The sequence below is a fragment of the Octopus sinensis genome, linkage group LG14 (assembly GCF_006345805.1).
Source record: "Octopus sinensis linkage group LG14, ASM634580v1, whole genome shotgun sequence".
Classification (NCBI taxonomy): domain Eukaryota; kingdom Metazoa; phylum Mollusca; class Cephalopoda; order Octopoda; family Octopodidae; genus Octopus; species Octopus sinensis.
In genome coordinates, this window is record NC_043010.1 from 7,826,573 (window position 1) to 7,839,231 (window position 12,659).

Sequence of the window (12,659 nt, forward strand, 5' to 3'; positions counted from 1 at the left end):
GGTGAAGATGTGGTAAAGGAGCTCACTGTACATCGATGGTTTGAGAAGTTCCCGTCTGGTGACTTTACTCTTGAAAATCAGCCCCATGGTAGACCTGAGACCAAGGTAGATAATGATGAGATGGAAACTGTAGAGAAGTGGATATATCTCAAACTATGCACGAGTTAGAGGCCAGGTTGAATGTTTTGATTCCAACTGTATTGGACCATCTGAAACAAATCAGCAAGGTAAGGAATCTGGACAAGTGGGTTCCACAAGAACTGAATGAGCATCAACTGACACATCGTCTTGAAACTTGCTGTTCTTTTCTGTCACAGCATAAAAGTGAACCCTTTTTGCATCATATTGTTACGTTTGATGAAAAATGGGCTCTTTTCAACCATAACAAGGATTCTGCATGGTGGTTGAATAGAGACAAAGTGCTAAAACACAATTCAGAAAAGAATATTCACCAAAAAAAGCTAATGGTGTCTGTTTGGTGGTCCAGCGCTGGTGTCATCCACAATAGCTTCATGAGACCTGGTAAATCAAATACAGTGGATGTATACATCAACCAGTTGGTTGAAATGATGAGTGAACTTGCTGCAACTTTGTGCAGGCTTCTGAGCAGGTATCGCCATGACAACTTTCTTTTTCATGGTCAATGTGATCACATGCTACACACCTTCATTTTAAGCACTGCTTCAAACAGCAGAAGTGAGTTAGAACGTTAACACTTAGTGTACATGCACAGCAAAGTTCAAGGTTCAAGGTTCAAAGTTCAAGTTCAAGGTTCAAGGTCAAGCAGCTTTGCATTGCATGCTTTAGCTTCGTTATGGCAACAGTCCTGATACTTATTGATCAGACCTTAAATATATATATATATATATATATATATATATATATATGTGTGTGTGTGTGTGTATATATATCAGATCTTAAATATATATATATACTTACTTGGAAATGAATGTGTGGTATTCAATCAAATAATAATATAAATTATATATATACACACATACATATACATATATGGGTAAAGGACGTCACCAACAGTACACAACATGAAATACGAAAACAAAGGAGTTCAAAACACAAACAACAAGAGAAACAAATGGAAAACAGGACAAGTAACAAAAAGAACGCCCCTTCATCAGTTGTCGGCTGTCTATCTACTCCTCATTTCAAGCATTGAATGACAATATGAGTCTTCAAAGACAGTTGCTCCCATAAGTACCAAAATAAAATTTGGGATTTATGGAGGGTCCAAGTTGGGAACAAAAACAGGATAGTGGAGCCTTACAAGGCAACTGTATGAAAATAAACATGAAGGGTCATTAGACGAGAATGAGGGTAAAATAGCGAAAGCTGGAGAAATATTTTCTTTGACGAGAGAAAAGATAGAAGAGAGACATAGGATACGCCCAGTCCTAAAAGAAAAGAAAGATGATCATGTGAGGAAAAGAAAGATGGACGATGGTCATGTGTAAGCAATGAGAGGGAGAAAGAGGGGGAGAGAGAAACAGAAAACGGTAATGGGGTGAAAAAGGGAATTAGAGAAAAGGATGAGAGAGAAAACAATGGGGAGAAAACAGTATAGAGTAGAGTCGTATCAAAAAGATTGAGCGAGAGAGAGAGAGAGGAGATGTGTGCTCATTTGGTAATATTTTATCTCATCTAGGTAGACTAGAAATTTAGGTGGAAAGGGTTAATCAATTATATCAAGCCTAGTACTTGATCTGTGATTTATTTTATGAAACACAAGAAGGATTTGAAGAAACAAAGTTGAACTCAGCATATAAGATGTTAAAATTTTTCTGAGGTCAATCTTGCCTTTCAATCTTCCTAGAGTTTGATAAATTAAAGTGGGAATCCTGGGGCCAGTGGTAGGGATTGATCACTTCCACCCAAATTTCTGCCTCTCTGCCTATGTGAGAAATTGTTGTTGTCGATTATGATGATGATGATGATGATGAGGAGGGGGGATGATGATGATGATGAGGAGGAGGAGGAGGAGGAGAGGGATGATGATGATGATGATGTTGTTGCTGCTGCCGTTATTGTTATTGTAATTATTTCAGTTTTCACAAATATTTCTCTCCATACTAAAGATAGTCTGCATTTTGCCTTTTATACATAAAACAAAATAAATTGTCAAAGCTGTAAAATCATTGTATTCAATGATTTTATAGAAAACTGGAATTAGAAAGTAGTAAATTTCTAAAACATTCATCACGATATCAACTCTATTTAAAGTAACAGTCTTTATTTTTTAAAATCCTTTTGTCAGAAATAGAATAGCTGTTCTACAGATAACACGTTTTAAAGACATGCACCCTAATTTCAATTGAAACCGTCATCTGAGACAAAAAGTTATCTTTAAAAGGCATGCGTCTGCTTTATAAAATAGATTATTAGATTAGAACTAAAGAGAATAGGGAGGTAGTGCTGCTTTAGTATGGCATATTTAAAATTCAGAGAGCTTAAAAGAATTTTTACTCAACAACGAAGATTTAAAATTCAGTGTATTTAATAATTAGAAAGCCCGCCTTCTAATTAAGGAAAAATGGAAAACAAAAGTCATTGATTTAATGGATAAAAGAAGAATTTAAAATTGCTTCAAAATTGACAATTATTAAATGGACACAAACAAAAACAATAAAAATCACGATTTACAATTTAAGAAAATGCATTTTCCGGAAAGGATTTTTAATAGGAATGAAAGAGGATTTTTATTATTGAAAATGGAAATGAAATTTAAAAAAGAAAAACAAAAATAAAAACTGAAATGCTAAAGCATTCTGAAAATTTAATTGTAAACAACTACATTACACAGAATAGAATGAACGTTTCAGACATGTAATTTCAGCAACAGTAATAAATTTCAATTTTATACTTCTAAATTATTGATTCTTGAAACTTTGCACAAAGTTTAAGTTACATTGAGTTGTTTCTTTTAAAAATATTTCTTAAAAAAATAAAGCTGTAATTAATATATATATATATATAAATATATATATATATATATATATATCTTAAAATTTGACAATATTTTGACTACAAGGGAAAACATATTACAGACATTGTATTCAGTCGTTCATTTATTTAATGTTCGTTTTCCCGAGGTAGCAGGGCTTGAATGAGAATCGATTTTGAGGTTGGATTTTACAGCAGGATGTTCTTTCTGTCACCAACTCTCACCTGCTACTTGCTTTACAAGTAAGGGATCTTTATATTCTACAGGATTGTAAAAGTGAAATGCAACCAGTCATAAGATCAACATCACACTGTTTTACTGAAGCAGACAAATGATGTTACGAACATCAAGGTCCATGTGCACACACACACACACACACACGCACACACACACACACACACACACACACACACACACAAACACACATACACATGCACGCAGGCTCATTCACAGGTCATCAGTGAGACTGGGCGATTGTAGAAAGCTTGTATCTAATGTATCATGCTGAGGGGCTGAATCCAAACTGTTTGGCCACAAAGTTAACTTCTTAACCCCACAGCCATACCTTTGCTTATAAGCTATTCTTGTAATTATAGCAATACCTAAGAAAATCATATTGCTCAAAAGAACAATTCATTCACAAATTTTAATTATTTTTTCTTCTAATGATATTGAGTAATCTATTTTATTTTAATGATGCCGGTGGCACGTAAAATACACCAATCCGACCATGGCCGTTTGCCAGCTTCGCCTGGCACCTGTGCAGGTGGCACGTAAAAAGCACCCACTACACTCACGGAGTGGTTGGCGTTAGGAAGGGCATCCAGCTGTAGAAACATTGCCAGATAAGACTGGAGCCTGGTGCAGCCTTCTGGCTTCCCAGATCCCCAGTCGAACCGTCCAACCCATGCTAGCATGGAGAACGGACGTCAAACGATGATGATGATGATATTTTATACTCTATTGTTGAATTATACTATTATTATTATTATTATATTGCTATTGCTAATGTTGTGAGTTGGCAGAGTCATCAGAGCATCTAGTTGAATGAGTCACTGTATATCTTCCAGTTTTTTACCTTCTCAGCTCATCTCCTATTGAGGTCATTTTTGAATTTCATCATTCTGGGCACAATAAAATAATGCACCAGACCAGCATTAAGGCCAATGGTATCAACATACAACTTTCGTTCAGAATTGCTGGTTTTGTGCTTAAATCAGAAACAATCATAGCTATTTACTGGCTGAATCTTGGGAACAGTGTTGTGTGAGTACCTTTCAAAGGCCTCTCGTGACTGGTGATATGGATGCACTTGATATACTTAACGTTTCTCTTAAGCAGCTGTAAGTTGATGGTTGCAGGAAAAATAATAATATGCAGAGAGGGAATTCCACAGATCCCAATTTTAAAAGTCATTAATAGGATCTTTTCGGTTTGAACAGCAGTTTTTTCTAGCGGTGTCATATGAAATTGTCACTCATAATTATGACCCTAGTATCGATCTATTGCATTTCAATCTGTTTTAGGGTTAGGGTTAGTTAGAGTTAGGGTTAGGGTTAGGGATGGGAGTAAGGGTATATTTTTTTTTTTCAGAAATGTAAATAAACCCAATCTGTTTCTTAAACGAGGGACATATTCATACGGCACGGAATGTTTTCACCTCAATGGACGTCATTGATTGGTTGAAATTGCAGAAATTGAAGAAAAAAAACAACAAATATCTTACAAGCTATAGAATTTTCTCAATAAAGCCAGGAGAAAAAGATGTTTTATAAACATTCTACCAGTATACGAAGTTTAAAAGTGTTTAGTTATGTGGAAATTATTTTTTAAAATGCCGGTCAAACTGAAAAGATCCCATTAATAATTTACTGAGTTTGATATAATTGACAAGACCCCTCAAATTTCTGGGCACATGCCCTTGGAAAGTTAGCTAGAAATTGACAGAGTTGCTGGAGTGTCAGGTAGAATACTTTACAGTATTCATTCCAGCTTTTTGTAAATGCACATGACATAATGGTTTGGGTATTCAGTTCATGGTCATAAGATCATGAGTTCAATTCTCAGTAGCATGTTGTGTCCTCAAACAAGACACTCTATTGCATGTTGCTCCAGTCCATTCAGTTGGCAAAAATGAGTTGTACCTGTTATTCAAAAGTCCAGACTTGTCACATTTTGCTTCATGTTGAATCTCCCTGAGAACTATATTAAGGGTACACATGTCTGTGGAGTGCTCAGCCACTTGTACATAAATTTCACAAGCAGGCTGTTCCATTGATCAGATCAACTGGAACACTCGTCATTATAACCAATGGAGTAACGAAGCCAGTTCTTTACATTTCCAGTTCAAATCTTGCTGAGATCAATTCACTTTTTATCCTTTTGAGGTTAATAAAATGAAGTAACAGTTAAGTACTGGGTTGAATAAACTGACTAGACTATGCCCATCCCCTCAAAACTACCAGCCTTCTGCCTAAATTGGAAATAATAATTAAGGATTCTTAGGCTGAGGGGAAGTGTACATTTGGAGGCATTGTGAGCTCAAGGAAGGGAAGCAAATATCAAGTGGGTGCTATGAGGTAAGGGATATTTTGAAGGGTCCTAATATTTTTTAAAATGTATTTAAACCAGATGCAATATTTATATTTTAAAAATATTCTTCACAAAAATATTCTTCGTTGGGTTTAATAATTAAGGACAGGGGATTAACACAATCATTAGAATGTCAAACAAAAGGCCTTGTGCGCATCAGCCTTGAGAATGGGAATATTTCTTTATTCACATATTGATGTGTAAAATTATAGCAGCAAATGATAGGATAGAAATTTTGCAGATTTCCGTTGTCTGCTTGCAAGCATCATTATAATAATGATAAAAAAAAAAAAGGTTATATCATTTTTTTTCAAAGCAAAATGAATAAATTCAAGTTATGTTTATTATCACTCATATAAAAATGACAGGTGACATGAAAGTGGTTTCTATTGCTTTACATCATCAATCTATGTCCACGATTCTTAGGCTGAAGGGAAGTGTACATTTGGAGGCATTGTGAGCTCAAGGAAGGGAAGCAAATATCAAGTGGGTGCTATGAGGTAATGGATATTTTGAAGGGTCCTAATATTTTTTTAAAATGTATTTAAACCAGATTCAATACTTATATTTTTAAAATATTTTTCACAAAAATATTCTTCGTTGGGTTTAAAATGTGAGTTGGACATAGTTTTATCAGTGAGCATAAATATGTCTGGTGATAGACCAGAGCTCAAAAGTAGCTTGTGTTTGGTTAAAACATTAAAATAATCTGATAGTCTGCTAAGGGATTTTTTTTTTCAGTAAGGGCATTTGTAAAATGCCATTCAGAAAAAGGAGGTATTGAACTACAAATGTAAGTGAACCACAGCCCTAAGGCAATAAAAATCTAAATAACAGGGAGATCATCGTCATCGTCATTGTCATTTAACATCTACCTTCCATGCTGGTATGGATTAGACAGTTTGACTGGAACTGGTAAACCAGAGAGTTGAACCACGTTCCAGTTTGATTAAGCATGGTTTCTATGGTTGGATGCCCTTCCTAATGCCAACCATTCCAAGAGCATAATTATTGGCATGAAAAAAATTGCTAAGTTTCTGTTAATATATTTAATTCAGGGAGCCTTTGATTTGCTGATGAGATCCTGAAAAAAGCTGAAACACGTCCAAATAATTAGCTTGACAAGTATTCTTTATGGTTTAATCAGGGGAAGCATACGGGATCTATGGCTCTTTCTACTAGATCCTCTGATACTAGCAAGAAAAAGGGAATAAGTTACCTTCAGATTGGAACCAACTGCATTAAATATGTTGAACTAGAATAATAATCTAACATTAAATTCCATTTGCAAAGCTTATGATTTTAAGTATTGCTGCACAAATACAACCCCACACATATGTGCTCAAAAACATACATCAATCCACTCAGGAATGCATACACAAAACCATTTGATACAAACAGTATGTATTTATAGACTAGTTCTTGTAAAAGCAATTATTTTTTAATAAATTTAACTTGAGAAACATGTGCTCTGTAAACAATATCAGTTATCATGAATAACAATATTTCCTAAGTTTAAAAATTGTGTACATACACAAATGTTTTGTTTATTTTGCTTTAAATACTTTCAGTTCTGAACAATATTTATACACACACATGCATATTTTAGCCATCTATCTATAATATATATATATATATATATATATATATATATATATATATGGACATACACACACACATATACACAAATGTATATATACATATATATATAATATATTTATCTACACACACACACACACACACACATATATATATATATATATATATATATATATATATATAATATATATATATATACATATATATATATATATTCACACATACACACATGCACACATATATATACAGGTACATACATATGGATATAAAATTAGTAACCATTATTATTACATTATTACTTATAGTTTACTAATTTACAGATGTTGAATGTGTCTGTGTCTAAGTGTATGTGTGTGTGAGTGTGTATAAGCGTGTGTGTACGTGTGTGAGTATGTGTTTGTGTGTGCGTGTGCTTGTGCATGTACATGTGCACACGTGCATGTGTGTAGCATCAGTAAATTAGCAAAATTATAGTAATAATTATTGAGGAATAAATTTAAGAAATTTTTAAACAAATCATTACTAATCTTTTAACACAAATATCATTCAATATACTGAAATGCAGACTTTAATTAATTAAAAATCACAAGAAGGAAAGAAAACGATACAATTAACTAAAATATATGATATAACAACTAAAATATATGATATAATATTTATTTTGTTATTGTTTTAAAAGACATATCAGCAGGAATTACAACCAATTACTTATACAAACATTATTAAAGTATAGATATATCAGAAACGATGTTACAGCTATGAAATTAATAAAAATTTATTTACTTACAGGAATATTTCCACTGGTAAGTGTTTGACAGTGGATCTCAATTGAAGGATCCCGGAGTTTTTGGCTTGATTTATGTTCTAAGGAAAGATTTCCTCTAGACCACATGTGAGGCAGATCTTCTTCTTTGTCAATGTTTTGTAAGACATCAGGGCTCTCATGAATAGATGATACTTGCTTTGCGCAAGAATATTCTGATTCTGTATTCCTGCCCACGTGGCGTTTCTGTGGATCTGTTCTGAATATATGTTGATTGCCTTGTAGATTGTTTCTTCTGACAATGCAGATAGTTATGGAGACAACCAGTAATACCGATACTGTCACCGCAGCAACAATTATTATAATAAATAGATTAATATGTATTTTGTCATCAGATTGTAAATTAACTGCAGTAAATTTTGTTGAAGATTTGTTACTTACAGTCAATGTCAAAGACAGAGTAGTTGTTGCTGATAAAACTGGTGTACCACTGTCTTTGACGAAGAACTTGAGTGCATATGATCCAGCATCGTTTTGGTAAACTGTACGAGAAAAGGACAAGACTCCAGTGTATGGATTCACTGAAAACAATTGTCTATTGTTACCTTTCATTATTCCATACTTTAGAAAGGCATTCTGCCGAATATCTCTGTCTGAAGCTCTTAATGTTGTTATATCATTGCTGCTCTGAGGTTGGTAGTAAACATCAAGGCTGAAAGGATCCACACTTGGAAAGACAAAATAGGGTGCATTGTCATTTTCATCCATAACCTCGACAATAACATTTGCTGTATCATTTAATGAAGGGATTCCGTTGTCCTTTACTAAAACTTTGAATTTATAAATACTCTGCTGCTCCCGATCTAATGATTGTTTTGCTAAAATAAATCCATAGTCAGAAATTTCGAAAGGAAGAACATGCTGGGTACTGCTAAGTAAAGCATATGTAAGGTCTCCACCAATCCCTAAGTCAGGATCTGTGGCATTAATGAACCCAACAGGGAAATTAGACTTTTCGTTTTCATATGTTAAAAATTTAAATGTTTCTTTTGTGAATTGTGGTTTTACATCATTGACATCAGTTACTTTGAGTGAAAACTCATGTTCAGTTTTCAGAGAAGGAGTTCCTCTGTCACTGCAAGTTATTGTGAAATTTATTCTACTTTCACTTTCTCGATCAACAGTCTGCTTTACTGATACTTTGTATCTTTTCTGACCAAGACTCTGAAGAGTGAACTTATTATGCTGGAGGTCACATGTCACTTGTCCATTCAAACCAATATCATTGTCGACAACTTTCACATATGCAATGAAGCTGCCAACTTCCATCGCTTCAGATATTGTTGCTGTGTTTCCAGTTAATTCTGAGAAATTTACTTCAATCACTGGAGCATTGTTTTGTTTATTGATAACATTTACCACAACTGTTACAACAGAGCTCAGAGGAGGACTGCCACTATCTCTGGCTTCGATAAATAGTTTATAAGTTTGTTTCTTTTCTGGTTTAAATTTTTTGAGAAGAAAGATTTCTCCAGTATTTTTATTTATTTCAAAAAACGATTTTGCTCTCTCAGATGTCATGGAACTAAAATAGTATGATACGTTTCCATTTTTACCTGAATCTAAATCAGTAGCTGACAAGATAAGAACTGGTATCTCTTTTGCTTGTCTGTTATTCACTGTAATATTGTAAATGTCTTGAGAAAATATTGGTGGATTGTCATTTTCATCTGTAACTGATATTTGAACATCCAAAATACCATGTTTTGATGGAGTCCCTCCATCTTTAGCAATTATTTGTAACATATAAATGTCTTTTATTTCTCTATCTAACTTATTTTCTAATGTTATACTTAGAGAGTAAGAACTGTCGACTCTTCTAGAAACAGCTAAAGTGAAAGGGTCATCTTCCTCTTTTATTAATTCATAAGAAATTTGTGAATTTAATAAATGAACATCTCTATCTACAGCATTTGGTATAGAACGCATGGTTCCTCTGCCATCTGTTTCATCAAAGTTTATATTTACTTCATTATCTGGAAAAATTGGTTCATTATCATTAATATCTTCTATAATAACCTTCACCTCTAAAATTTTGGCAAACGATTTTCCTTTTCTCACAGCAATATCGACCATGACTGAGCACTCGGTGTTGTATTTACAGAGGGACTCAGCATCTAGTGACTTGGCTGTGTAAAGTCTTCCAGTTTTAGAAACATTAAACAATGAGTTTCCTATCTTATCTTCCTGGAGTTGGCTAAACCATATCAAGTTATGATCTTTCGATGAAATGCTCTCCATGAATCTAGTATCTATGCCTAAATCACCAAAATATATTCCTGGATTTTCATTTTCATTTACATGGTATGTAAAATCTACACATTCATAGGAATGCAAGCAAAACAGCAACATACACACCAGAATTAACATGTCTTAGAAGATCGTATCAAAGAGTTGAATGCAACAGCTTCAGTAAGAATGGTTATTCTAGACAGTGTTCATATATTTGACAATAACATTGAATTCTGTAGTATCTAAATCAAGTGAACAGATTCTACTACATAATAACCTGGCGTGATTGGATCCTATTATTCTTATGGCATTCATTAATATAGAGTAAAAATTTAAAAAAAAAACATCTATCCACTCATACACACATACATATATATATATATATAAATATATATATATATATATATATATATATATATATATATATATAGGAATGCAATATGTATATATATGTTGCCTTGCACTCATAAATAATGTGAATCTGTCACTGACATGCACTCACACATACATATGTTATGTATGTATATGCATACGAGTATGTATATATATATATCTTATGTATATCTTTAATATATATATATATCTTATGTATATCTTATCTCTAATATATATATATATATAGATATATAGATATATATATATAGTAATTATAGGAACAGATCATGAAATATACAACAATGGAGGATATCTGCTCTGAAAATTGCTATCAACATTGATTTTCTTGTAAAATACTGTATTCCGAGGCTAATTTTCCTGCAAAACGTTGCATGATTTAATCTTAGTTGGTACTTGTGTGACCCTGATTATTCTTAGTCACAATATACTGCAGGAAGACATCTCTCATTACCAGAGCAGTGAATGAATGCTGCTTTCAATATTCTACATATTTCACCTTACAGATATTATCGGCATTTTAAGCACCCATTTACTTGATATGTTTCAGAAGCTGGACAATTGGGAGCAGAGCACCATGGCTGAAACTAATTTCATTTGCAATGTCTTCTGACATGAAGCATCAATCACAACCAATAAGTTCATCCACATTGTTACACAGGCACATGATTTTCCCATGAACTCCCGATATGCCGCTTAGCATGCATACATTGTCTGGCTACTTTAAGTGTCTCTAAAAACATGTACTTGCTTCTTCGATCCAAATACAAATACTCCATGGTTCTCTTGTCTTTGTCCATAAATTGTAATTTTGCTCATTCTTTCTTTCCTTCTGTTGAATGTATATATATTTATTTATGCATACATAAATATATGCATGTATGTATACTATATATATATGTGTGTTTGTGTGTGTATGTGTGTAGTGTAATGTAATAATATTTTACTATAAGTATCTATGTATCTGTGTATGAATTGGTGTGTGTGTGTGTGTGTGTATTTTTGCACAAAATAACAGATGCTTGCTTGTTGTTCGTTATACGAACAACTTTCCCAAGAGTAATGACATCCTATGGTTTACAAAGTGACAACAAGAGGTAATCACCCAATGAACGTGGAATGCAAGGGTGCCAATTTATACTGCCGCATCATGAATGTATTCCTGAAATGAAAGGTATAGAGATACATTAACCCAGTTAACAGAGATTTACAGTAAGGAAGTATTCACTCTCTGTAATGAAAATACATCAATGTTGCACAGTTTGCTTCCAGTAAAATTGAAAGCTAACGGTGTCTGATTTGTTATTTGACTATTTATTCATTTTTTTTTATTTATTTATTTCTGTTTTTTTTTTGTTATTTCTTATTTATTTATTTATTTATTTTTTCTGTATAATGGAAGAGGTCACTATAAAGATTATATGTATTTGTGTGTGTGTGTGTGTGTGTGTATACTTTACCACTATTGTAATAGAAAGAACAATAGCAACCATAAATATCAGGGAAACAGCAAACAAAAAAAAACAGCAAAAAAAAACACTAAAAGGAAAGGTGGAGAAAGAAGAAAGAGAAATGAAATAATTTATAAAAAAAAATACAAAACATAAATAGAATAACAGAATAAGAGAATGAAATTATCAAGTATAAAGTATATGCAATAAAGTATTTTTTTGAAGGAATCCTTTTATATGTATATATTGTTGCCATTGCTGTGTGTATCTGTCAGCCTTATATGAGAGCCTACATATATGTGTGTGTGTATGTATTGTATATATATATATGTGTGTGTGTGTGTGTATCCTGCAATACATGTCATAAATATATGTATATATATATATATATATATATATATATATATATATATATATATATATATATATATATATATATATATAATATATATATATATATATATGTGTGTGTGTGTGTGTGTTATTGTACGTGCATTTTGATGTCTGAGTATCCAATATTACTTATACAGAGATGAGAGAATAACATATGTTCTTTCATATTTCTAAATGCCAGGGTCTGTGTGCTTTCATCAAGAAAATAGAAGTTGTTTAA

General features: G+C 32.9%; 2 protein-coding genes across 7 annotated transcripts in view; both read right to left on the reverse strand.

The window, feature by feature from the left end:
- Nucleotides 1-12,659, reverse strand: part of LOC115218740 (protocadherin gamma-A11-like) — a 335,456-nt gene that overhangs the window by 307,595 nt on the left and 15,202 nt on the right. For 4 of the 6 annotated variants that reach the window (XR_003882269.2, XM_036508576.1, XM_036508574.1 and 1 more), the window contains exon 1: nt 7,935-10,594. Coding sequence is in view for 5 of the 6 variants with exons in the window: in XM_036508576.1 (XP_036364469.1) it covers nt 7,935-10,340 (2,406 nt within the window). In the remaining variant the exon portion in view is untranslated. Of the gene's footprint in view, nt 1-3,083; nt 3,217-7,934; nt 10,595-12,659 lie in introns of those variants that run through there. The other 2 variants (XM_036508578.1, XM_029788642.2) reach the window with 2 other exon arrangements.
- LOC115218741 (protocadherin gamma-C4) overlaps nt 10,839-12,659 on the reverse strand; it is a 454,793-nt gene continuing 452,972 nt past the window's right edge. The window contains exon 4 of the mRNA XM_029788648.2: nt 10,839-11,757. Within this exon, the coding sequence (XP_029644508.1) occupies nt 11,744-11,757 (14 nt within the window). The 3' untranslated portion in view covers nt 10,839-11,743. The remainder of the gene's footprint in view (nt 11,758-12,659) is intronic.